The 25,564-nt window shown below is 39.0% G+C and overlaps 1 protein-coding gene across 3 annotated transcripts in view; it reads left to right on the top strand.

Annotated features, from left to right (window-relative positions):
• anks1b (ankyrin repeat and sterile alpha motif domain containing 1B) overlaps positions 1–25,564 on the top strand; it is a 255,384-nt gene that overhangs the window by 120,834 nt on the left and 108,986 nt on the right. For all 3 annotated transcript variants that reach the window (XM_003444938.4, XM_005451590.4, XM_013271197.3), the window contains exon 11: positions 14,025–14,181. In XM_003444938.4, coding sequence (XP_003444986.1) covers positions 14,025–14,181 — 157 coding nt within the window. The remainder of the gene's footprint in view (positions 1–14,024; positions 14,182–25,564) is intronic.

Here is a 25,564-nt window from a genome sequence, read left to right as displayed (position 1 = left end):
AAAGGAAGTTACAGAACTCATTTGCGACAACCTTGATAGCAAAAGAAAAGGGAGCCAGATAATGAAGAAATGCAGGAAAGACAAGAGATACTGTAGAGAGAAGTCTGGAGTGTTGCCAAGCAACACAGACTTTCTTGAGATGTCAGGCGTGGGATGTCCACCATTAACAAATCTCAGTCACCAACAGCATAGGTGCGTCAGACTGCTGCACACACACTTGCACACGTCAGCGTTTCCTGACTTTCTACCAGGTTATTTCCTCTCATTTCACCATCTTTACTTCCTTCCTGTTTCTCTTCCTCCGTCTGACCTTCTTTCTCCACACTTAGTCAGACTTGCTTCTCGAGCTCTAATTTTCTTTCTTAAGAAACAGGGCTTTACTCACAGCTGACGCAGTTTTAAGATGTGTGTTGTAAGGTGTCTTTGTGTGAGAAATGAGAGAATCTTGTAATTCAACAAAGGTTTCAAGGCTTTCTGTTTACCCATCAGATATACAGATAAGTGATATCCAGGCTCAGGTTCCAGTACAGTCCACCTTTACAGATATGTTTTAAAAAGTTGTATGATAGCTGATGTTTTCATGATTTGCATGTTAGATACACAAACAGCATTTAGTAAAAGCCTGCTCAGACATGATCGGTCAGAACTCGTGAGACTAAGTGCAGGATAAGCTTCTGGTCTGGTTGACTCCAGACTGTGTGCATTCATATGTAGATATCAGTTTGTAGATGTTAGTGTTGTGCTGTCACAGATCAGACAGCCATGAGAGCCTTTGAGGGTGCTAAGGAACATCAAAGGCAAGTGTTTATGAGGGGGCAGAAATTATGTGCAGAGCTTTAAAAGCATCTAAATGAGGGAGTAGAATTTTTGTGAGTGGGTGAGTTTTCATCTTATGTTTAAAGTTTAAGATCATACCTTTTTCAGATTGTTTAATGTTTTGTAATATTTAATTATTTAAAATAAGCAAGGTTGAAGTTGCTCCATGGAAACTGTATCTTTATCTTACGTGCAGAATTAGACATGCTTCATTTAAATAAATAAATAAATCGCACACAGCAGCTGGCCTTTTGAAGTTTTTCCTGGAAGCAAAGTGGCGGTTTCATAATGTCATGCAAACAAACTGGTGATAAGATTTGATGAGTACAAATAAGACTAAAGGTACTGAAAAGTAGTGGCTTTCTGTTATGATTTGGGGTTTTGCTCCCTTCTGATTGACAGGATTTTACCGTCAATATTACTGTGAAAAGTATTCACTCATCAATCCAAATTATTCAATTCAGGTTTTTCTAGTCACTTCCATCACCGTGGATGTATAAAACCAAGCATTTGTGAAAGAATGGGTCACTCTCAGGAGCTCATTTACTTCCTTCATGGTTCCGTGATAGGATGCCACCTGTGCAACAAGTCCAGTCACAAAATTTCTATTATTAAATATTCCACAGTCCACTGTTAGTGGTGTTATAGCAGAAGTGATTGGCAAGGCAGTAACTCAACCCCAAATTCCTCGCCCACTGCCAACCATTTCGGGGAGAAACCTTTTTCCTCTCATAACCATTGGTCATATTCCGTCCAACAGGGCGGATGACTCAAAGAATGTGCGCCTGATGAGGAAACCAAGGTACTTGGTCATTTTGGAGGCCTACTTAAGTAAATTGCATCTCTCTGGTCTTATTCACATTCAGACAAAGATGACTCCACCCACACCATTATGCTCCTCCTCTTGCTCATCACTAATACTACAGAAATTCAGAGCACAGAGTTTTTTTTCTTGGTGGCATTACCTGAAGTTGTACTGAAAGTCTGAGGTGTACAGAGTGAACAGGAATGGAGACAACACAGTCCTCCTGCACTGCAACTTATCAAATTAAAAGGCAGAGTGCTCAGTCTCACATAGCATAAAGCATAAAGTTGATAAGGCACTTGAGCTAACATTCAGTTTTTTATCAGTCGGGTCTTTTAATAAGGACTTCGGGCAGCACGAGTTGATGTGACTACAAAGTCAAAGTGTTCAGTAACCAGTCGCAGCAGATGGCCACCCTCCCTGATCCTGGTTCTGCATGAGGTTTCTTCCTGTTAAAAGGGCGTTTTTTCTTCCCACTGTCGCCGACTTGCTTGCCATAGGGGGCCATATGATTGTTGGGTTTTTTTTGTTGTTGCTTTCTTTGTATTATTGTAGGGTCTTGACCTTACGATATAAAGCAACTGTTGTTGGGAGTTGGTGCTATATAAATAAAATTGAACTGAATGGAAAAAATTGAATTAATCTTGCATTTATACCATTGTAATAAATCAAACTGTTAATATGTAGCCATTCTGTATATGCTAGTAGTATAATTATCTTCCAGTCTCACATAAACCTTGTAGTCGTAACTGCTCGGGAAAGGAAACATCAATTTCCTGAAAGAAAATGAGCGTGCCAGTTATGAGACAAAAATACATAACTGAAAATAGTCAGCAGCTATTTGGATGATGTGTTTAATTATTTTAGTAGGATTTTTTTTTCAGCTTCCAGCTTTTCAGATTTGAAGTTTGATGTCTAATAGAACCATTGGGAAAATTAAATTATCTCATTTTGGACTTGTAAAATTAAATTAAAAGTCAGCTCCAGGAAAATGTGGTGGCTATTTTCTTGATATTTACTATAGACAAAATTAATTTATCAAGAAAATAATTAGCAGACTAAATGATCAAGAAAGAGACGTCTAATAGTTTGCAAACCTCTGCAGTGCCTGCAAATGTGTGCGCGTGTGTGTGAGGATTGTATGAATTGAGACAAAGATTTGAACAAAAGTGTTTTTAATTTTTCTCGGAGTGAATAGCGGATGATACTGTTTGTTCTGTGGATTTTAATCCTGTTCATCCAGTTAATTATCATTCATTTAATTGGCTGAAAACAGAAATTCTATCATTCAAAACATTGAATTAGACTAATTGATTATTATTATGTTCTCTTTTAATTTGATTTGATTTTGCTTTCATTTCGCACTCTCGCTCCCGTCTCTATGGGACGTGACGCAGCTCTGTGCTTACACTTGGTGCCTGTTAATGGCGTTATGCCCCTCTAGACTGCAGCTATAGGCTGTCAAAATAACTCACAAGACACATATAGGTGCTGTCATATTTCACCTGAAATAGACTGGCACAAACCTATAATGCCCTTGACTCCACGAAGATGTGCTGTGGATGCGTGCGCTTGTTTGTGTGTAGTTTTACATCCCGTCGGAGTATCACATATCTCACTATTCTTGAGGTAAACAGGGAAAGGTAGAGAAAGCTACCGAGAGGGGAATAGAAGCTCAAAGAAAAGCCACCAGCAGGAAAAAAAATGTATACTGCAGTGTTGTTTTTATAATACAGTGCAGCACAGCAACCCTGCCTGTAGTGTTGATGCCCTTGAGCAAGGCATTGAAAACACAGTACGCTTATGCAGAGACAGTTAAATGTGTGCAAATTATGTTGTGTTCCAGTTCAAATGAGCTTGCGTTAAAGAGATTAAGCCACAATCCTACACACAGGTGACAGAGCGAGATAAGGGTAGATTTGCTTTCTGTGTTCTTGTTTACAAAGGAATTAAAGATGTGGTTAGAAGGCTTAACAGGCAAATAAGATGACTGATCGCACCGAGTTCATATTTAAGCAAACATCATTTGTATCCATGTATTTGTGTAACATATTGATGGAAATTATTTTCAAATGAAACACTGTTGTGGCCCCACATGACGCGAGGGCTAATGATGTTGGCAGGAAGCGTCTGTCTCTGTTATTTTGCCTCTGGCAGCACAGTTATGCAGAAAAAACTCTATGATAATAGGTATTTGTCATTTTGAGCGATTTACACTCAGCTAAAAAAAGTGGAATGAACTTTGACGAGAGATGCTGAGGCAGTTGCAGATGATTCTTCATCATGTTTATCTTGGTCTAATCTCGGGAGATTATGAGTTTCCGGAAAAGAAGCGCTCTCTGTTAAAGGAATTGCTTGAGTTTGATATAAATATATTTATATGAGGTTGCAGTTGCTTAGTGTACCATCATACCAAACCCAGCATGCTGATTTTAAATGGATATAGTGTTTGCTAATTCAGTCTGAATACAAAGATTTAGTGTTTGACAGCTATATCCTCACCAGTATAGCTGCCAAGTAGTGGAGCCAGTGCCTAGGAGCCACTGGCTCCACTACTTTGTGCCCCTGTTTCACATCATTTTAGGTCTGTACTGAAAATCATTCTTGTGCACTAAAATAAATTAAGTGTAATAAAGCAAACATCAAGCTGATAGGCAATATAAAAGATGGACATAGGTACTGTGATGTCACCCACTGGTGAATGAAATCCTGTTTCGTATGGTGGAAGTGACTGTGAACTGACTGTGAAACCACACACTTATTAACTGACAATTTGTCAGTCCCACTTCATTAGACAATGAACGTATCCTTGGATTATCCTCCTTTTGGGAAATTTACAAAATAGACTTTATGTTTTATTCAGTATGACTTGAAATGAGTGACTGAGCTCATAAACTCATCAGGAAAAGTGTTCACAGAGTTCCAGTCCAATGGCCCTTCTATTGGGAGGGATGTTTTTTCGTAACTATCCCCCCTGGTGGCTCTTCATAAGGCTGGTTAGTGGTCTCCAACCACTGCGGTAACCTCAGACATGGTGGCCTATGCTTGAAGAAAACAGTTTTCTTATCAGCCATAAAAACATATTACACACAAACATAACAATGAAAAAACAAACTCTGCAAGAATGATAACATTACTGCTAGCGTGACAACTTCAACATTAACATTCCCATGAGTCCCTGCAAAAACCAGGTATGGTTGCCTCACTTGGGGCTGACATTACATTTTTTTTCAGCAGTTTTAAATGTAATATTGGCCAGTGATTGTTCATGCATCATTAACAAACACAAGATCAGACTTTGAAATCAACCACTACATTAACCTCCTAGGACCTGGCGTACACATATGTGGACATCACATTTTGGGTTGTCTAGGCCAAAATGCTAAATTTTGCTCTACAAGGGCCTGATTTCCACTTACGAGGACATTATACTGCCACTGTTCTATCGAAATGTAAAAATTTGGATCTCATTTTTCTTAGTAACATAAATCGGGTGAAAAAAAAATCACGTAATTCTTTGTTTTTACATTCATCAGGTCTCAAACAGCCCAAATAGCAAAGACAAATTGAACATGCATGCCATAAAAGAGTTCAGGTCTTAGGAGGTTAAAGATTGTCTGTCTGTTTTTTTTTATATATATTCATATTTAAACAGCTTTGAAAACAGCCCATAAAAACAATGGAATATCAGCTTTCAGTATTTGCTTCTGGTATATCAGTAAGGTTGTGTAAATGAAGCCATGGGAAATAAAATAATAACTGGGAAGTTGATTTCAGCTCCAAACTAAATGTGCTTCCTGCTGCAAACTTTTTTTCTCCCACCGTTACGCAACGCACACTCACCTTAGCAGCCTTTTGTTGCTTCAGAACTTCCTCCAAAGTTGAGGGACCTGCAGTTAAATGCAGTAAAAGTTTGGTCACACAGCAGTGGCTCTCTGTCTGCAGTCTCTTGCTCCAGCTGGTTGCCGTGTCTGTGGGATTAAGCGTGGAGCCGAGGGAAGCCGCAGTTAGAGCTTTGCTCAATACAGTAGCCATCATGGGGAATGTGAAGGGTGTAATTTTCTGTGGAGTGAGTGTCGGTGTCCCATTGGTGGCTCAGCTAGCTGATTTTGGGGGGATTAGCCAGCCATGGAGGGAAATCCAATTCTGCAAGGCAGTCCTTGCTCGCTGATCGGACCAACCTGTACCTCTTTCTTTCCTTTTCTTCTATTTTCCAGTTTCAGGTTTACTTCACTCTGTCCTTTAATTCTCAATCAAATACTCCCTGTACCTTACCTATTTTTGTGATAATCCGACATCAAACAGTAATAGAAATTTTAGAGATGCACTTAATTGCTTTCTTGTAGAATTGTATGGGAAACAAATCTCCCAAATTATAACCCACAACAGAAAACATAGATGGAGATGAAGTTTTGACAGAATGGATACAATTGTGCCTTTGCAATGATAAAAAAAATAAAAATACAGCTTTCTCACAGCATCTGGCAACCTGCAGAATGTGATTTTGGTCACTGTTTGATTATCAAGAAAGAAGAACGAGCCCATTCAGTTTTTAACTGCCTTAATCTTTCTTCACGTTCTGTCTCTTTTCTTTATTGGTGTCCTCTACTGACCGCGCCCCTCTCATCGAGGCCCTCAGAGCGTCCTTTGTCCTCTCTTGTGTTCACCCCTCCTCTTTCTTTCTAATCAAATAGTCTCCATGAGGAAATGCCAGCAAATTATAGCGTCTATTCATATCTGATGGCCTGTGAACTCTGTGTACAGTGTGTGGGGTGGTGGATTGGCTGTTGGGTGGTACAGCGCTGGGTTTAACTGAAAAACAGAGATTTGGGATTTAAGTTCCTTGGATGTAACAGAAGCAACAGCACATTTCCTGGTTGGGTTATCAGGCCTGCGCACATGCAAACAGGCACGCACACACACAAATGCTATACATAACGAGAGTAAACTCAATCAGAGAAAAACACACAAAATATGCATGAAAGCTCGGACATGATCACACACGCATAAAAAAAACACCAAAGTGTATCTGCAGCAGACAGACACGTACAAATGCTGCACTGCATTATTACACAGATATAATCAGAAACAATCTCCTGGCCACATGTGGAGGCACATAGACACACACACACCCAAAACACACACTGTCAGACGTTTAATCTGGCCTCTGCAGTTGGATGGGAGCTGCATACGACCTGCTAATTAGTGGCCAGAGGAGGCCTCTGTTTGTCTGCTCTCTTCCTGTTCAGCTCAGACACAAGTTTCTCTGTCCTATCTCTTCCCTTTAAGATAGAGAGCGAGAGAGAGAGAGAGAGGGAGGGATATGAATGAAGACCGAGTGTGTCTGTTTGTCGGAGGCACAGCACACACTTCTCTGCGTGAAGCCTTTTTGACCACATTTTAAAGCTTTTTGACCCCCCCATCACCTCCAGGGCCAAGCGGGAGGATACCATCAGAATATCAGGTAGCTAAACCTGTTGTCACCCTGCCGGATTCATTTCATCTCCACATTCAGGTGCTGTCGAAAGATTTCTCGGCACCGACTGTCCTGTTTGAGATAGGTGGGACATGTGCTGTAGAGATTTGCTCAAACTTTAAGTTTGTTGCTCTCCTCATTGAAGCCAGATTGCTTGCTTTCTTGTCTCCCTTTGGCTTACTTCTGTGTAGAAAAAAACAAGCACGTTGTCTGAGTTGCCTCCCATTTCTGTGCATTTTTCCTCTGTTTGTGTGCGTGAGGAAATCCTTTCTCCCAACTTACCGCACTCCCACTTCCTCTGCTTCCGTTCCTGAGCACAAAGTAATTTTCCTCTTCCCGCTCTGTCTCTCTGTCTCATGCTCATCTCCTCGGGATTCGCTGACACAAACTCCAAAGTAAGTGTTGAGTAGGATCCCGGCGTCCTTTTGATCTACCTGTGTTTTCCTCTCCCTTCTCTTTTCGCTGTCTGTTTCTAGTCTTATCCAAAGCTGTGGTTTTTATTACACCTGTCAGATTTGACCTCCTTTTTTTTGCTTTGTTTCTGCCAAAGCAGCCAGGGTGGACGCTGGAGATTTAACAGGAATAATAAAAGGTGATGTAGACGTGAAAGAGAGAGACGAGAGGTAAATGAAGCTATACCTGGTAGCAAAGGGTATAGCACAAGTTACAGCACAAAAATAGGTCTTTTTCAATACAATTATTGATTATTTATACCTGTATTCATTTAAGGAATAAATTTAGTTACAGTTCTAACTATTGCCATTCTTTCAGTCTTCACCATCACTGCTTTTCATTTTGTTTTTTCCTCCCTTCAGATGCTAGTGGGGCAAAGCTTTCATTATTTCTTTCTGGAGATTTTGTCATATGCTTTTCTTCAGTGCATCTATTAATCAGTGTGACTCCGCTCGTAGCGTTTCAAAAGCTCTGAAATTCAGAATGACATCCTCGTTGTTCCTGTGAACAAAGGAGACAGTGGCTGAGATTATTCATAGCTTTTCCCACCAAAATTTATCATGCGAGTCATTTATTTTCAGATCACAACTGAATTTCCTATGAACTCTGACACTTCCTTTTACAAAGACAATGGTTCCACTTGTCTCTGTTTCGTTTTGGACCTCTGTTCACTTCCAGTAGCCGCCTTAACTCGGAAAGCTTTATCTTCGTTTGCTCTTAAGTACTGCCCCCTCCCAGCTTCGCGCTTCGGAGCAATCTCATGCATTTCCTGGCAAATCTGACCCACCGAAAAACCTCTTTGGTATGATTACATTCTTACTAATAGTAATAATAATGCTTCAACTGTACAGCAATTTTCAAAACATAAATCCAAAATGCTTTGCAGAATAAATTGAAATGCCACTGATTGAAAATCAAGAATCAAAAAGAAAATTAAACACAGTTAAAACAAAAACAAGTAAGAGTAGAATAAGACTTGGACAAACAGGGTAAATAATATGACAGTGAGGCCAATACAATACAAATAAATGAATAAGAAAACAATCATTATAGAAAAACAACAACCAAAAACAACTTTACGTAAAAAAGTTGACATATACCTCATATTCACATAACAGTAAAAAATGATCTTTATCTATAATTCTCTATATGCTTCAACAGAAGCATATGTTTAACTTCTGCCTTCTGTGATTGTAAATATACTTCAATTCAATTCAATTTTATTTATACAGCGCGATATTACAACAACAGTCGCCTCAAGGCGCTTTACGTTGTAAGGTGGACCCTACAATAATACATACAGAGAAAAACCCAACAATCATATGATCCCCTATGAGCAAGCACTTTGGCGACAGTGGGAAGGAAAAACTCCCTTTTAATAGGAAGGAACCTCCGGCAGAACCAGGCTCAGGGAGGGGCGGGGCCATCTGCCGTAAACCCTGGCTTTACTTACATGTAAAGCCAGGGTTGTTGCTACACACAGTGCTAGATGGGCGCAGGCTCCCCATTATTCAAATCCCATTTATTTATTTACTTATTTTGTAATGCAAAAAAGTCAGTTTATTTATTTAAACATTAAATTATGCCATCTACTTTTCAGCAGCTGCCTCCTTGACAAACTGAATAGTCACTTCAATACTATTATACCTCAATTCTGATGGTTTTTGTTTGTATTATTGCATGTTCTTGTTGCCTATTTTGCTGCTTCTTTTAAGAAAAAGTCAACTCTTTTTTTCATTTACCATCATCTAAACTAATCAACCACAAAAGGTAGAGCCTTTTAAAAAAAATAAATAAATTAAAAAGTGAGGTTTTACTGGGCCCCAGAAGATCAATACTGAGGCAGTAAAAGTGTGACGGCGATGCTGAAAGTCAGGTTTGTCAGGAGAAACACTACACTGATTTGTGGCACAAATCTGGGAGAGTAGGCAGCTCTTCAGAAAAGATGGCAAATCTTTCCAAGTTAAAGCAGTGGAGCCATCAGCTTTATAACAGAAAGTGACAGCTTTAATGGGAATCTCAGTTGTGATTTGAAAACAAACAATGAGTAAAAAAAATGAATCATTTCAGCCATATTCTCATTTGGATCATGAATAAATGGGTTGTGTGAATTAGCCAAGTCTGGAAATAAATCCAGTGACAGCTCTCATACAGTCATTACAATGCATATGCTCGTGATGGGCACCAATCACAGGGAAGGTGAGATTTACCATAACAAATCTCAAAGAAATAAATAAATAGCATTCATCTACCAAACTTCCATTTTCATTTCAACAATCAGTGGTATGATGAGGGATACCACTGATTGTTGCTGTGAAGTAATCAGCCTGATTGCTGTAAACATACATGCGGTGACACACTGCTTTATAAATGAGGCCCCAGGTTGTAAATCAATGTGTACATGCAGAAAGGCAGTAATCAGGTTGTGCTTTTAGAAACTATTGCAGTAATAATGACAAGTTTTGCTTCCTGATTTTTACTCACAACTGTGTAGTGACAAAAATGAGTTTTACAATAGATAAAAAGTGGAATCTTCCATAAACGTTTTTAAATTGTATTCAGCCCTGTTCTGAATGCAATTATTTTCAATTACTGTTATAATTTTTATATGAAACAAGCTTTTATTTCTAGTGTAAATCTATCACAAAAACCAAAAACACCATTATACTTCTATAGCTGTACCAATTTGACATTGATCCAATAACCTTTGAGACGTATCAGAAAAAAAATTAAAGTGTCAGCTCTACTGTGAAGCTGATAAAGGTTTGGGGTATAGAGGTGTGTGTAAACCCATATGTGGTTATGGTATGGTACGGTCTTAAAATCAATGTGAACATGATTTGTTGCACCTTTAATGATCAAAATAATCTTTATGTCTCAGAAATGGCTCTTTATGGCTCTACTGGCGTGCTCTCAGCCTTTCATTCAGCTCTGTGAGTGAAATCTCTAGCTAACCAGGCTGTCACGTCAAATCTGTCAGCCGAGTCGGGGCCACCTGTGGACTGAAGGCGCATAAGTCTGACTGGGTCTCTATTAGTGGTAATGGCGGCCTAATCGAGTGCTGATGGAGATGGAAAAGGGGGAGAAAAAAAAGAGGGGCTTTGAGTTTGTGAGCCTTTTAATGAAGTGGGGTGTGAAATAAATCCTAGACTGAGTGCAGAAGGTGTGAGCGAGAGAAATCATCAAAGGACTGATTGCTCTGTAAGCTAGAATGATTAATCAGTTTTGAGTGTGCTCAGTGTGTGATTGATGGCCTGGTGCAGTGTGGGTAATGTAGTAGCAGATGCTGACAAGAAGAGTAATGGCTGTTGAATTAGAAAAGAGATTAGGAGAAGAGGAACGGAAAGATGAACTCACTGGGTTTAGAAATATGTATGAAGCAATGGTGAGAACAGGGGCAGCCACACACACAGTGAAGAGTTCACCACTGATCCCATTAGGAAGAGTACAACTTGGGGAAGGTTGCCAAGTGACACTTCAGAAATGATGATGGAGTCTAAGGGAAAGGACAGACATCCAGAGGCTGAGTCGCTGGAAAGAAATGTTTTGTCTTTTTTGGCTGAAATGACGCTCGCCCCTGTAACCTTTTCCCCTGCTTCACATCACTCTCTCTTGTTTTTCATTCTTTCTCGGTACACATCTGCCTCACAGATAATGGACCTTTTGGGCTTCAGCTCTCTGTCTGCGCCCTTTGGGGCTCAACCTTTTCACCAGCGCCGCAACAAAGTGCAATCTGAAATTTTCCTGAAATACCCAGAGAGCAAGGCTGTTATATAAAGGTCCCACAGAAACATCTCCTTATTTATGACTCTAAATTATTCAAATGAGAGCTGATTTTCAAAATGCTGCAAGCCCCATTTTGCTTAAAATCAATGATCTATTTCATTTAATATGCAAATGACATTTTAGGCATTCTGCAGTCTTTTTAGTCAGAGTGAATTACAATAAGGCTCACAAATGTGTCCAACAGCACTTAATGAGAGAATTGAATGAAGAGTATACTGTAATTTCTATTAATGGGCAGATAAGAAATAATCAAGAAGAACCTTTTAAGTTTATTGTGCAAGTTTGGATTTCTAACCTTTTATTTTGGGGAAATGGGAAAAGAAAATCCAACCTGGGTCTGTTAACGGACTAAAGAGAAACCTAAAGAGAGAAAGTAGAGGCTAACAAGTTCATGTGTTTGATTAGGATAGAAGTTAAATTTGTGAATGGAAATAAGAACTCCCCTATTCCTCAGACCTAAACTAGTTGTCCCTTAAATAAGTTAAAAATGTTACAATGACAAAAGTTTAATGTTTGCAAGTACCCTTTAGCCACTTGAGCCTTGAGCCACCTTTAGCAGTAGCAACTCGAACTTGTCTCTCACATCATTGTGAAGGTATTTCGGTCCACTCTTCTTTACAGCATTGTTTCAGTTCATTGAGGTTTGTGGGCATTCATTTATGCACAGTTCCCGTCACAGCATCTCAATGAAGTTGAGGTCGTAAGTTTAACTTTGCCATTGCAATTCATGCTGTGCTTGGGATCACTGTCCTGCTGCATGACCCAAATTTGGCCAAGCTTTGGCTTTTAAACAGATGGCCTCACATTTGACACTAGAATAATTTGGTATATAGCGGACTTCATGGTCATCTCAGTGACTGCAAGCTGCTGAGGTCCTGTGGGTATAAAACATCCTCTATTAACCTCCGCTATTTTGCTAAATAGTTTTTTGTTGTTGTTTTTTTTGCTGTTTGTACTAATATGCTCATATTTGTTTTTACTATATACGGTGCTGGGGATTATGGCCGAACATTATGGACATTACTCCAAAAGTAGTAGGTAGTTTGTTCAAATCCAACTTTTCAAACGTAAGCCGGGCTGTCTTCAGCTTTTACTCCTCTCTTCTGTGGAACCAGCTCCCAGTTTGAAGTTGGGTAAAAGAAACCCTCTCTGTTTTTAAAATTAGGCTTAAAACTTTCCCTTTTGATAAAGCTTATAGTCAGGGCTGGGTCAGGTGACCCTAAACCCAATAGGCCTAGGCTGCTGGGGACTGCTCATAATGCTGTCTTTACACACTTTTGCAGTTTTTTGTCTGACCTTGGGGTGACTTTGCTGATATGTCCGCTCCTGGGAAGATTGTGGCATTATGTTAACACACACCTGAATGCTCCAGACCAACAAACTGCTGAAAATGGGCATGCTGACTATGGTTGCTACTTGCGCTCTTAATTCCTGTGAAAGCAGTTAAGATGTATCTTGTTTTTCCACAGGACTTTTGGACCCTGTGGAAACGTTCTTTTTCACACAACTTGTTTGTCTTTGTTATGAAGTTTTGCTGATTTCTTTTCTCACACTTGAAACCTCAGCTGGGTTGTACAAGGTGCATCTTGAAAACCTTGCCTATCAAGATAATCATTTACTTCGCTGCTATTTTTACTCTGCAAATAATTGGATTTTGATTTATTTATTAATTTAATTTGTGAACTCTGTCCTCTTTTTCTTAGTGACTCCTTTCCTCTTTTAAGTGTAAGTATTTTCACGCCATGTGATCATACCCTGAAGCTATTGCATCATCAGAAGATCAGCAGCCTGCTCTCGCAACATTTAATAAGTTGAAATAAAGCTTTTGCATCCCTTTGTATGTTTGTACTTCAAGGTTAAGGTTTGGCTTTGGTTATCCTATCCTATTATTAAAGGATTTTCATCACGTTCATGAGATTCGTCACATTAAGCCTTCAAACATTAAAGTAAAAACTGCAGTAATGTTACAGCAATTATATGGGAGAAAAGTTGCCTCTTTTGTGTTAAGGAAAAGCTCCAGGAAAGCCTTGTCGATCACAGTAATCACTGAGGACAAAAGCCCAAAGTGACTTTCGGATTTTAAAGAAACGAGGAAACTTCAAACTTTTCCCCCCCTTTATTTTAAGAGAAGACTGGCCTAAACCTTTGATGATAATCCAATTGTGTGAACACAGTTAGACTTGAATGATAGCCTTGAGCTGAACTCACATTACTGAGCTGATGTGGTTATTTTCTTTTGCTGTTTGTAATGAAGCACCTCAGGCCAAGGCAAACAAAAAGAACTTTAGCCCCCTAACAGACCTCTTTTTGTCTTTAAAAAAAAAAATCTGCCCTCTCTTGCTTTTAAAAAGTCACAAAATAAGAATTCCTGGCTGGACTCAATCAGCGGCTTCTTCACTTCCCCTTTCAAAGACCATTCATTAACATGACACATCATGTATGGGTCTCTGGAAGGGTATAATACCAGTTTGGCTGAAGTACATAATTAATGATGTAATTAGTGGTGTGTTTGTCTTATAATGAATGGAGTGCGGCTGGTAGCTTCCAGTGGAATCGTTTGAATAAAACGTAAAATTATGGTGGCGTAAAGAAAAACAGCTATCAGATTTTTCTTGTTGGTGGCTATTATGATATGTTTAACAAACTACCCTACCATTTCTCTTTCCGTTTTTTTTTTCTCTCTCCCAGGATTCAAAGCGTTCGGCAGACATCGTCACTTCTCCGTCGCTGGATGTTTTCCTTCCAGAAGACGAGGACAACCCGTATGAGTCTGTGACCACCGCTGTCACACGCAAACCCTCCTCTCTTGATATCAATCAACAACTCAACGCTTGTCCACGTAATGGTAGGATAGCTGTACATCTATCTGGTACCTAAAATACTAAAACAGTCCTGTAATTTGCATTTATAAACGTAGGTGTCCTTTTATTCAGGTTATAAATATAATACCTACTTGAATATCTAAGACTCTAGACACGTTATTAGATACACCTTGCTCGTATCAGGTTGGACCCACGTTTGCCTTCAGAACTGGCTTCATTCTTCATGGCACATATTCAAGTACTGGAAACGTTCCTCAGAGATTTTGGTCTGAATTGACATGATGCTACACATCCATGATGCGAATATCCTATTCCACCCCTGGGATCTGGTGACTGTGCGAGTACTGTGTACTCATTATCATGTTCAAGAAACCATTTTGAGATGATCTGAGCTTTGAGAGATGGCAAGCCGGCACACTGTGGTCACAAAGGGATTTACACAGTCAGCAACAATACTAAGGTAAAAAACGTTCAGTTTGGGCCCAAAATGTGCCAAGAAAATATCCCCCACACTGTTACACCACCGGCAGCAGCATGAACTTTTGATAAAAGCCATGCTTTCCTGTTCTTTACATCAAATTGTGCCCTAGCTGAAAATGAGACCCATCAGACCAGGCAGCGGTTTTTCAATGTTCTGTTGCACAGAGCATTTGGTGAGCCCATGTGAATTGAAGGCTCAGTTCAAGGCTTAGCTGACAGGAGTGGCACCTGGTGTTCAAATATGCTCCTCTGCATTCATTGGTTGTACATAGTGGTTATTTGAGCTAGTGCTTTCTTTCTATCAGTTTGAAGCAGTCTGAATGTTCTCTTCTGCCCTCCTGTGTTAGCAAAGCATTACCAAGAGTGCTGTCACTGACTGGATATTTTCTCTTTTTTAAGCCATTCTCTTTAAGTCCTTGAGATGTTTGTGTGGTAAAATCCCAGCAGATGAGCAGTTTGTGAAGTACTCAAACCAGTCTGTCTGGTGTCAACAACCATGCTGTGTTTAAAGTCACTTAAATCATTTTTCTTCCCCATTCTGATGCTCTGTTTGAACTTGATGTCTTAACCATGTCTGCATGCCTAAATACACTGAGTTGGTGCCATGTGATTGGCTGATTGGATATTTGGGTTACAAAGTAGCCAGTAAATGTAGGTTGTATTCTTAAATGATGTTTTTTTCTGATGAGAATCAGCCACTTTATAATTGGCTTGATTTTGATTGAAATGATTCAGTTGTCAGGGTGTTATCGTACAGAAAATGTACAGTCTGTCACTGCAGAAAATCTTAGAATGGTCTTAGAATAATTTGACAGTGGAACATATGGTACGTTCAAGTACAAGCCATGATCCATATGAAAATCCCACTGCTGTGAAGATCACGACTTCAGTAGCAGAAATGAGCCAGCTGAAAGCCAAACATATTGCCTATTCAACATGAACACACAGTTTTATGGCAGTAAACAAGTGTGGAGACAGTGGGTGAGAGTGAGAGCAGCAGTGTTTGGGATACATGCATTGTTAAAAATATGGTGGCTTTTGTTGGTCTTCATTTATTTAAGGCAGCTTAGCTGATTTTTAAAATTGATGACCGAGATTAGATGTTAGTATCAGAGTCATATACAGAGTAGGTCTGAGTTTCTATTTTAATTTTCCACTCCCCAGTAATAATTAGTTCCTAAACGTACTTTTAATTTGTGTACTTCATTTTCATCCTGTCTTTATCACCTCATAAACATCACCTTAAAATGTTTATGGACCCTGCTGCTGCTTCAGCTCTGTCCCTTAAAAGATTGCTAATGATTGGAACTCAATATTTAATTGACATCATATCAAAAGTTGAAACTTTACTTTTAAATATATTCCCAAGTTAGAATAGAGGCCTGTTTATCACTGCGCATGGAGAGCAGATGCTTCTGTGGCGTAAACAAAATCTTTTTCTCAGCCTTGCTTTGTATATAATTTCAACTGCTCAACAGCTTAGGACTGCCTTTCTTTCATATTACAGAGGTTTTCATTCCCAGATGAGCACCCAGAGTCTGTTACTGTAGTTTAAATCTACAAAAAAAAGTGGGTTGGAGCAAATTAACAATATCATATGCAAACAGTTGCTCTTTTACATCCCTAAATATTGAGGTTCCTTTTAGTCTAGGAGCAGGAGGAAATGAATATTTTATCCATGAGCTAAATAACTGTTTCTGCAAACAACTGAAATAATTAAAATGCATTGACTAGGGTTCATTGATAAATATCTTATGGCATCTTCCACATTCAATATTGACATTAATAGAAAGTGGTCAGCTGCTAGATTTGGGTGTTAAAACTAAATAGTTCATGTGGAATATTGATCGGGTTACATCTCTCTCTTCCACAATGTGTCTTCTATTCAGTCTTCTGCCCATCACCCCAAACTATTGATGGCAGATGGCTGCCCTTTCCTGAGCCTGGTTCTGAGTTTTTTTCCTATTTAAAACGGAGCTTTTCCTTCCCACTGTCACCAAATGGTTCCTCAAAAGTAGTTGTTTGGTTCTTGGGGTTTTCTCTATATTATTGTAGGGTCTCTACCTTACATTATAAAGTGCCTTCCTGTGATTTGGCGCTGTGTAAATAAAACCGAATTGAATTGAAAGTCTATTAATTATTGCTAAAAAATCTTCTTCTAGGCATGGGTTTTCTTCTTGAGAAGCAGTGCAAATATTGTATTTGCACTGCTCTCTGAGTAACTTTTAACTTCTTTCAGTCTAAAAATGCGTTTATAACTAAAGCAACCATTCAGCGATTTATACTTAATTCGGTGTACCTTTTCACTGTCTTCCACACTGTTTTCTAATCTGTTTCTAGCATGAGCTAATCCCTCGGCCTTTGACCTTTCAGTCAGTTCTGTTTGCTCATCGCTTGTTTGGTCTGCGGCGTTGTGCCTCTGCACCCACGACAACAAACACCCACGGATGCATTCTCCCCTTTCACTCGGCTCGCGTAGCAAAGCTACACACTGCTGCAGGTTGTCACGGCAACTGCATCACCGGCTGGTGAGTCACCTGAATGTTGCCATGGGAACTGTCTTGCTAGTGACACCCCCCTCCCCACCACTCCTGAGCAGAGGAGCGGCGAGAGGCTACTGTAGAGCCTTGTTTTGTGCGTGTTTGTCCCGTGCTCGACTGTTGGATCTTGCTCGTCATTGGCTGTTTGAGAGTTGAGAGTTGAACTGTCAGCACACACTCTAGATTGTGCGTGTGTGCGTGCATGTAATAGGTTAGTTGTTTTAAGTGTTTTTTGGTTTAGAATTGCTCCACTGACGTAAAGGAATAGTGTGGGTGTTGTATTTGTTCTCATCTCTCTGAGTGCTGTTACCTGGCCAAATGAGAGAGAAAGAGAGACACAGAGACTGGGAATAAGACTGAGATGTGAGGCAGAGCTGACTACATATCTATGGTATAGGTAAGCGTGACTACAAGGACATATTTACCTATAACGTAGAGATAGTTTACATATAACATAGATAACTCCTTCCAGGTATCAGATAATGTGTTAATCCAGATAGACCAAAGGTAAGAAAGACACTGAAATGGACCATGGACAGGTTATACATTCAGTAGAGGAAGTCGAAAGTTGACTCAGGCTGAGCCATCTCCATGAAAATGACACAGCAGGAGGGAAAATCCTGGATTCCTGCTCTGAGTCCAGTCACATGTCAGCCTAATTGGACATGGGTGTGAGTCAGTCTCTCTTTATCTGCCTCTGAGAGGAAGGATGTGGTGATCAAGGAACATGGGGAGGAAAGGGCTGAGATGAGAGGAAAAGGAAGAGCAGAGAGGGACTTGGTGCATTACACTGCAAAAAATGTGGGCACTGGTTTGTTCTTTGGTGTTATCAAATTTAAGTTACTGTGTGGAGGTTTGGGAAAATACTTCATTACAACCACGTATTTATTGCAAAAAAGAGCCTTAACAACAAAAATAACCACTAATGCATAAGTTAAGGAACAATGTGTTGTGATTTTGGGGGGATAGACAAGGGTTAGAGTTAAAGGGGTGCATTAAATCTAAAGATATACAGTTTTTTGGATGATCAGAAGTTTTTCTATACCATATGTGGTGGAGGATTGTGGAATAGTTTAACTACGGAATTAAATCGATGTCCAAATATAACATTATAAAGAAATCATTTTCACAAGGTACAGGGATGTAGAAGTCACTGGGTGAAATAAAAGTTCTGTATAGATGGTTTATAAAAGTATTATAAGATAATTATTAATTTTATAAAAGCCACATCTTGTTTTAAGTAATGTTTTATCATCAAAAAAGCATTTTTTTGCTGATATGTTTTAATACAATTGTAATGAGCCTTTTAATGTTGCCAGCAACATTAACAGGTTAAGCCTGTTTTCTGACCACAGTAACAACGGCAGAAGAGACACTTTTTTAACAGCACTATAAAAAGTTCTGGTTCAAGATTTGTTACACTAGGGACACAAGATGAACGCTACTGCCTCAACATAAAATCTCCACACAGACGGATCAGATGTTACTGTTATCAATGTTTTGGTGTCACAGAGCTGCAGTTTGTGAAATTGTGTCACAGTCAGAAATGGTGCATAATTACTAGCCTATATTGTGGATCTGAAAAATCCTACTCTGCAATAGAAGCTGATTTTTTATAGTCTTTAAAGTTAACATCATCAGCACCTGTAGTGGAAAGCGGGTATCAGAAAATAGGAGTATTTCATAAACTCATATTTGGAAAATGACAAAGAACTTATTGCAATTTTTTTATATTTAAGTATTACCAGAAACTTGATCTTTCTAAAAAGTTTCATTTGGATTTGGTATATGGTGTCATACATACCTGGGGAATATTACACTCCTGAGTGTCCATATTCATAGTGTCAGAGTACCAGATATTCATCCTAAAAAAATTTGAAGGGTCTAGCTGGATATTTTTTGTAGTGTAAACCCTGCCTGATAGCCACCTGTCTTGTTACTGCTGGTTAGTGGTCTGCAGGTGTGGGCTGCTGCAGTCTCACAGTTGAGGAGGGGAAGATGCTACAATACACTCAGAAGCTTCAAAGAATCAGGGCGGTTTTATCAAAATTCATCTGCTGACTGTCACTCAGCCTAGCCGCTACAGAAACACCGGGGGCCTGTTGTCACTGAGACTGCCATCCCAAACAATTTCCTGCATTTCATGTCTTGGCTTCTTGAATTCCTCACCAACCCTCCATCTCTTTTTATTTTACTTTTAACTTTATTTTTCTCTGTCTCCTAAAGCACTTGTCAAGAGATTCTCCACAGAGTGTTAGAGGCGCAGTCCTCCTTCTGATGCTGCGGTATTCATGGGAACGTGGTGTCCCATTGCACCATATGTCCTCTGATATGAAAACTGTCACTTTTGACAATGAAGAGGCTGAATTATTTTCTTTATAATGCAAAGTACATGGAGTATATAGTTGCGCACGTAATCCTTTTATTCTTCGAGTCCTAAGGCGAGTCATTTTTTATTTTATGTCAGGATTATATTTATTCCTTTCTGATAGAATTTCCTTTGTTTCGAATGAGAGAATACATTTCTGCTCCACTGTTTGCCTGCAGATAGATTTAATGTATATTTGTCAAATTCGTTTTATTCATTTTTACATGTATACAGATTCAGATAGAAAAACAACTGCTTGCCAAGTGTAAATTAAAACACTCATGCAGAGAGTGGAATGTAACAAGCGAGTACGAGAGGCAGAAACATATCTGGTGTCACTTTCAACCATCAGATGTCTCAGTTTTCTTTTGTGCAGTTTCTCAAACTTAAATGAGTCTTTTTTTGTTTAGTTTTTGCTCTGCTACTAAGAAGCACATTTATTAAGTTACTCAGTAGCCTATTTGTAATTGTGACATTTAACCAGTTAAACAGTTCTGCAGTACTGGTAATCAGTGTAACAATCAGTAGATTTGAACTCCAGGAATGCTGCTGTAACAGCCCGATTGCAGAAACGCACAGGAGCACTGCGGGTAAAGATCCTGCAGATAGGAAAACAGGCAGCAGAGTGGTGAGGAGGGACCTGCGAGCGAAGCTTCCCAGCTTCCAGTCACGTATGGAGCAGACAGAAAGTACAGATTGTTGCCAAGCGGTTAGAGTAAAAGTGCTTCTTTTCTGCTATTGACTGAGTTCTCCTAAGATAAATACACACTTGGTGTTTGTACTTATGGATGTGTTTTTGTATGAGTGTAATACTTCAACAGGGTTTCTGTAAACTTTCCAATGATAAAATCAGCCAATAAACATGCAGGACGGGTATCTTGAATTTCTTCTTCTGACCTCTTGAAGGAATTTGTAATACATAATTCTAATTATGAAATATGTTCATTTGACCAATTTTAACCTTGATCCCCAACTGCTTTCTATTGAAGCATGTTTCTGCAACTGAAAAAATTATTTTCCATTCACAAGTTAAAATTTTGGGATATGATCGGAAAATTCTGAATTAGATGTCTGAAAATTTCAACATTTTAAGTCAAACTTCTAAGAAAATAACTCCAAACTGGAGAGGAAGTTTTTTGAGTTATTAAGTTGACATTTTGAGATGACTCAAAATTCTGACTTATGTGTGGCAAATCTTAAAACACAGTAAGTTTAGAATGAGGCGACACAGGAATCATCATAGCTTTGACCTCAGAGGTCAACCTTTTGGAAAATCATCTAGGATTTTTTAATTTATTTTATGATGTGATGAATCCTGCGTTTATTGAGGCTGTTGTGTTTTTAACATGTTTTAATGCTTTGTATCTTGTTCTATTTAATCTCAACAAGCCTCTAAAAACAGTCAGTGATCACTTTCGGCCTCTCCCGGTTTTTATTGCCGCTATTTATTTTAAAGCTCACTTTTTAAAACCTTACGATGTAACTACAGCCCAGCCCACGCAGCAGAATATTAATGACTAACCTCGTAGTGTGGATGGATTATCTATGTTGTTCTCCTGACTGAAGTTTGGTCGGTTTACAGCTTCCTGCCATGCGATTGCATTTGTCCCTAACCATCTGGAACCCTCGTGTCAACTTTTATCAAGTGGAAAAAAGTTAGCGTTCATCCTCCAGCTTTACTGTGTTTATGCTAACATAGCTGTGTAGCTAGCGATCACGTAGCACATCATTATATACCAGCTAGCCAAACTTCAGTAACCCTACAAAACGTCACTGCTGTTTACTTTCCTGTCTTCATTTATGTCGGAAGTGATAGCAGAGCTGTACGTCTTAATTTCTTTCAGAAATTTCTCAGTCAGAACATGCTATATCATGTTTATGTGGAAACTAGTGTGCTAACTTCCTGCTGACTTCTAACTCGGTTAAGTTGTATAAATTCTGTTTTCATGGATGCCTGGATGTTAAACGTAATTGTTACACCTGGTAGAGCAGCCACAGTGATCATTTTATTACAGATGAAAGAATTTAGACAGTTTTTCAACTCTCAGTGATGCCGCAGTGATTGTTTGACCTGCAGCGGAGTTTGGGCCCAGACATGGCTAATGACGTCAGACTTAAAGACTGGATAGGTATCACTTAGTCTACGTTCACCAAGTGAACCTCGTTGCCTGAAGCTGTTTGATCCACAAGCTTTTGTCTACCAACAGATGTGTAAGCAGGTTGAGTGAGAACTTTTTAAACATACTGCTGCTGCTTTGTATGGAGGTGTATGTCAATGTTAAGTTAGATCATGTTTCATTTCAAATTTCAGGGCACAGAAAGTCACATGAATTCTGATTTGAGGGTTCACGCTGAGGTCATGTGAAAGTGGCCTGAGGCAGATTGAAAAGATTAGATTCCATGTGATTTCTGGCTGCTCTGAGTCACATATGAGGGGGAAAAACTGAACAAAGCTCCGATTTTGGGCCTTTTTATCCCGCAGTGTGAGCGCAGCCTTAATCTGAACTTGCTCACAGTCTTATCTGGATGGTTAATATATAAAGTTTGCTACTTCATAACAGTGTTGATTTTCATTATTTTCCCCTTATGTTACAGAAAAAGGCAGTTTTAATGATGGTCTTGTCACAGCTATTAACGCCATGCTTCATTTTTAAATGAGTTCACATTAGCCAGTCACAGGTATGCACACCACAGCCCTGCTACCTGACAGGTTAATGAATCAAGTACTCAGTCTTTTAGTTTCCTACTCCCCCTCCCATATTAACTTCCACCCTCACTTCTCTCTGGTGGATAAAGCTGTGATGTTGCTGCGTCTCACCCCATTTATCGCACTTTGGTTGGCACTGGAGGCTTAGAGTGGCTAATGGCACCATGTACTAGCTCCAGGGCTTCGCCATTAAAAGGGTCGAGGCCCATTGACTTGTTGAAAGAAAGGCAATAACGTGTCTTCCTCTTTGACACCCAGAGGAAATTGCTGTTGATATGGTCATACACTTTTTTTTTTTTTGAAGTTTCTGGTCTTAGCTTTACATTCAAGCATTGTGTTTTCTGTTGACTTACTTACATTTGGTTGTTTCTGTTATATAGTTCTGTTTGCACTCAATTGTAGGAGTAAAGAAAACTCTATGGCTTTTCCATACTTTCAAGATCAACAGTGAGTTAAGATGTTTAAGTACTTTCTGACTTCCCTATTGTGGAGGCTTATCTTACAATATCAGCTTTAAAACATGTCATTATTTTCTAAATGTTGTAGGTATTCTAGTTTCAAAAAACATTACTAAAAAGTTTAGATTTGGGATTTTCTTTAATATTTATGCAGACATTATGTTTATGTGGGGCTCACAGAAGACTCATTTCACGCCCTCAAATGGTGATTCCAGTAGTGAATCAAACCTTATCAACTTCCTGCTGGAGAAACTACTCAGCATGATGGACAATCTGTCCTATGCCATGCATGCCTCCCTGATTGGTCACCGTAGCACTCATAGCAAAAGTCTCATTGGCCCAAGGTATAGTAATGAGTGCTAGAGGAGATCCTTTCTACTACCTAGCTATAGTATTAGATGGTGTAACTTGATATTTTATAAATCTACACGTGCACATCAACATTTTATCATATTATACTCTTACTCCATCCCATCTGTTCATTACCAGATGGGAGGATTATTATTACTACACCATCACTTGCAATTTATTTTATACTGCATTTGTTAATAGCATTAATCTAATTAAAATTTTAAGCCAAATTTCTCATAGGTAAGATACTGTATATATTGATAGTTGATATGTATTTTATTTATGTGCATATTTATTCCTCTAATTTTTTTTATGTATCTTGTTTTATAGTAGCTGTGCTTTATAATGCTGTTTTTTTAAATTTATTTCCTCCACGAAGGAGGAGCTCCATAAATGTTTTTTTCCATAAATTCTGATAAAATTCTGTCGGGGGGTAGATTGGTGTAATGTTAGCAATCTATCAAAATTTGTGCTTGCCTTGGTTTGTATTGGAAACATTTAGGAAATGTTTGGAATATAATAACTTATAGACATTATAGTTTGCATCCAAACATGAGGTCACATTTGGCGTCTGATCTCACTTTTACATTTCAACTTATTTTTAAGTTGATCCCTAAATAATGTTTGTTTAATCAAAGAAAATATCTGACGTGCTACCATTATATGATTTATACTGCACGACAAACTTCTTAAAGTACATTTAAAAAGAAAGAAGACAAAATGAATATACAGAAAGTATAATACTGTTCCCGTAAAACTAAATACTACCCAGAGAGTGAGCTGTCTTGATAGAGGTTTGCACGCTGAGTGCTCTTTGTTTTTGCTGTTTTTGCTATCTGACTCTGTACACCTTATTGCTTCTGCTCCTGTTTCTATTTTTATTGCACTGAGCATATAAAAGGCACAAGAATTTCCTTTGGGATTAATAAAGTTCTTATCTCTTTTATTAATTTTTATATCAGTATAGTCAGTATGTAAATAAATAAATAAATAAATAACCTGAGCAGCAAGTGTACTTTGTCTGAAATACAACAGAAGATCAGCTGATGTCTGTTTATAGTAGAACTCACAAATTCAGCATAAACACAATTTCCACCCAAAGTGGGAACAATGGCAACTTCTGTACAAAAGGGCTATTCACAAAATATAAATACACTGAATGACTAAAGATACAGACCAAAAATAGTACTGAATTGGCCCCGATTTAATCAGGATCTTAAAGATTATAACTCTCAATTCCCTGTGTGGATTTAAAATTATCCTAAGCTGAAACCCCAAAGCACAGGGATTGGCTAAAGCGTCTTTGCTGTAGTGCATGGGTAAATAAAACTTTCACGCTTCCTCTTTTTTCGATTCCAACTGTAGTGTTAAAAAACACAGAAGCTCAGCTGTAAGTTGACACTGACTTGCAAGGTTGCATGCACACACATACACTATACATATGAAATACCCCCAGAGTGGCAGAGAGGCAGAACTGACAGCCCAAAGAACGTGTCTAAAATTGACAGTTTTTGTCTTGTTAGATGACCAGGAAGTGGACAGCTGATTGAACGCTTGCACACACCGAGCATTCACTTAGACACACAGGTCCTCTACAGGGTGCTGTAAAGAGCAGGGCAGCTGGTCTTGGATCTACACAGAGTTATATTTGGATATATCCAGGCTCTATTATAAGACAGAAACTGTACAATGAAAGATTTCGGTGCTTCCCAGTATCAAGGATGTGAACAGGTACAACATCCATCAGATATTACATTTCGACACCCATGCACATGTTTCTGTTTGTGCACTTTTGTATGCACACTAACATACAAACATGTATTCCCTTTGGCAAGGACGGCTAAGAGTGTTTCCCAGGAGTGAGCCCAAGGCAGATGTAAAGGAAGCAGAGTCAGAAGCAGACACATTCACACACAGAAACACACACATCTTACATCCATCATCAAAACCCCAGTGTTGACAGGCTTATTTACTCAATAGGACAAAACCTCAATCCCTATCTATATATAACCCTCCTTCCTTTTTTCTCTCTCTCCCATTTTTTCACTCTTTATTTTATCTATTTACGCCCACATTTAAACATTGATTCAGCTCCAGGCAATTCTTTTATGGTGCATGCGTGTGCGTATGTGTGCATGCGCATGCTCATGTGTGTGTTTGCAAACATGTTTGATAGATGTGAGAGCATGCTGTGAAGCTGTGTCGCTTTCCCCCTGCAGGACAGATGTGCCGGCGTGATTGTGTGGCTCCACGTCTGCAGCCAGACTGTTGAAAAATCAAAATCAAAATAGGATGGAAGATGGCAGCAATTTCTAAACCAGGATCAGACATTTTTGGTTTTAAAGCTGCTTCACAATAGAGCTGTAAAACTGGTAATTGATAAGCTTGCTGGAGTATAGAGAAAATCTTCCATGAAAAGAAATACAGTTCTTTCATTTATTTATTTAGTATTTAAGGACTTCAGGGAGTTTTAGCTGCGCCTCGAAATGGTCTCTTATGAGG

This window comes from Oreochromis niloticus, linkage group LG17, assembly GCF_001858045.2.
Source record: "Oreochromis niloticus isolate F11D_XX linkage group LG17, O_niloticus_UMD_NMBU, whole genome shotgun sequence".
Classification (NCBI taxonomy): Eukaryota; Metazoa; Chordata; class Actinopteri; order Cichliformes; family Cichlidae; genus Oreochromis; species Oreochromis niloticus.
Note: the sequence above shows the minus strand (reverse complement) of the source record. Positions and strands in the feature narration are given on the sequence as shown.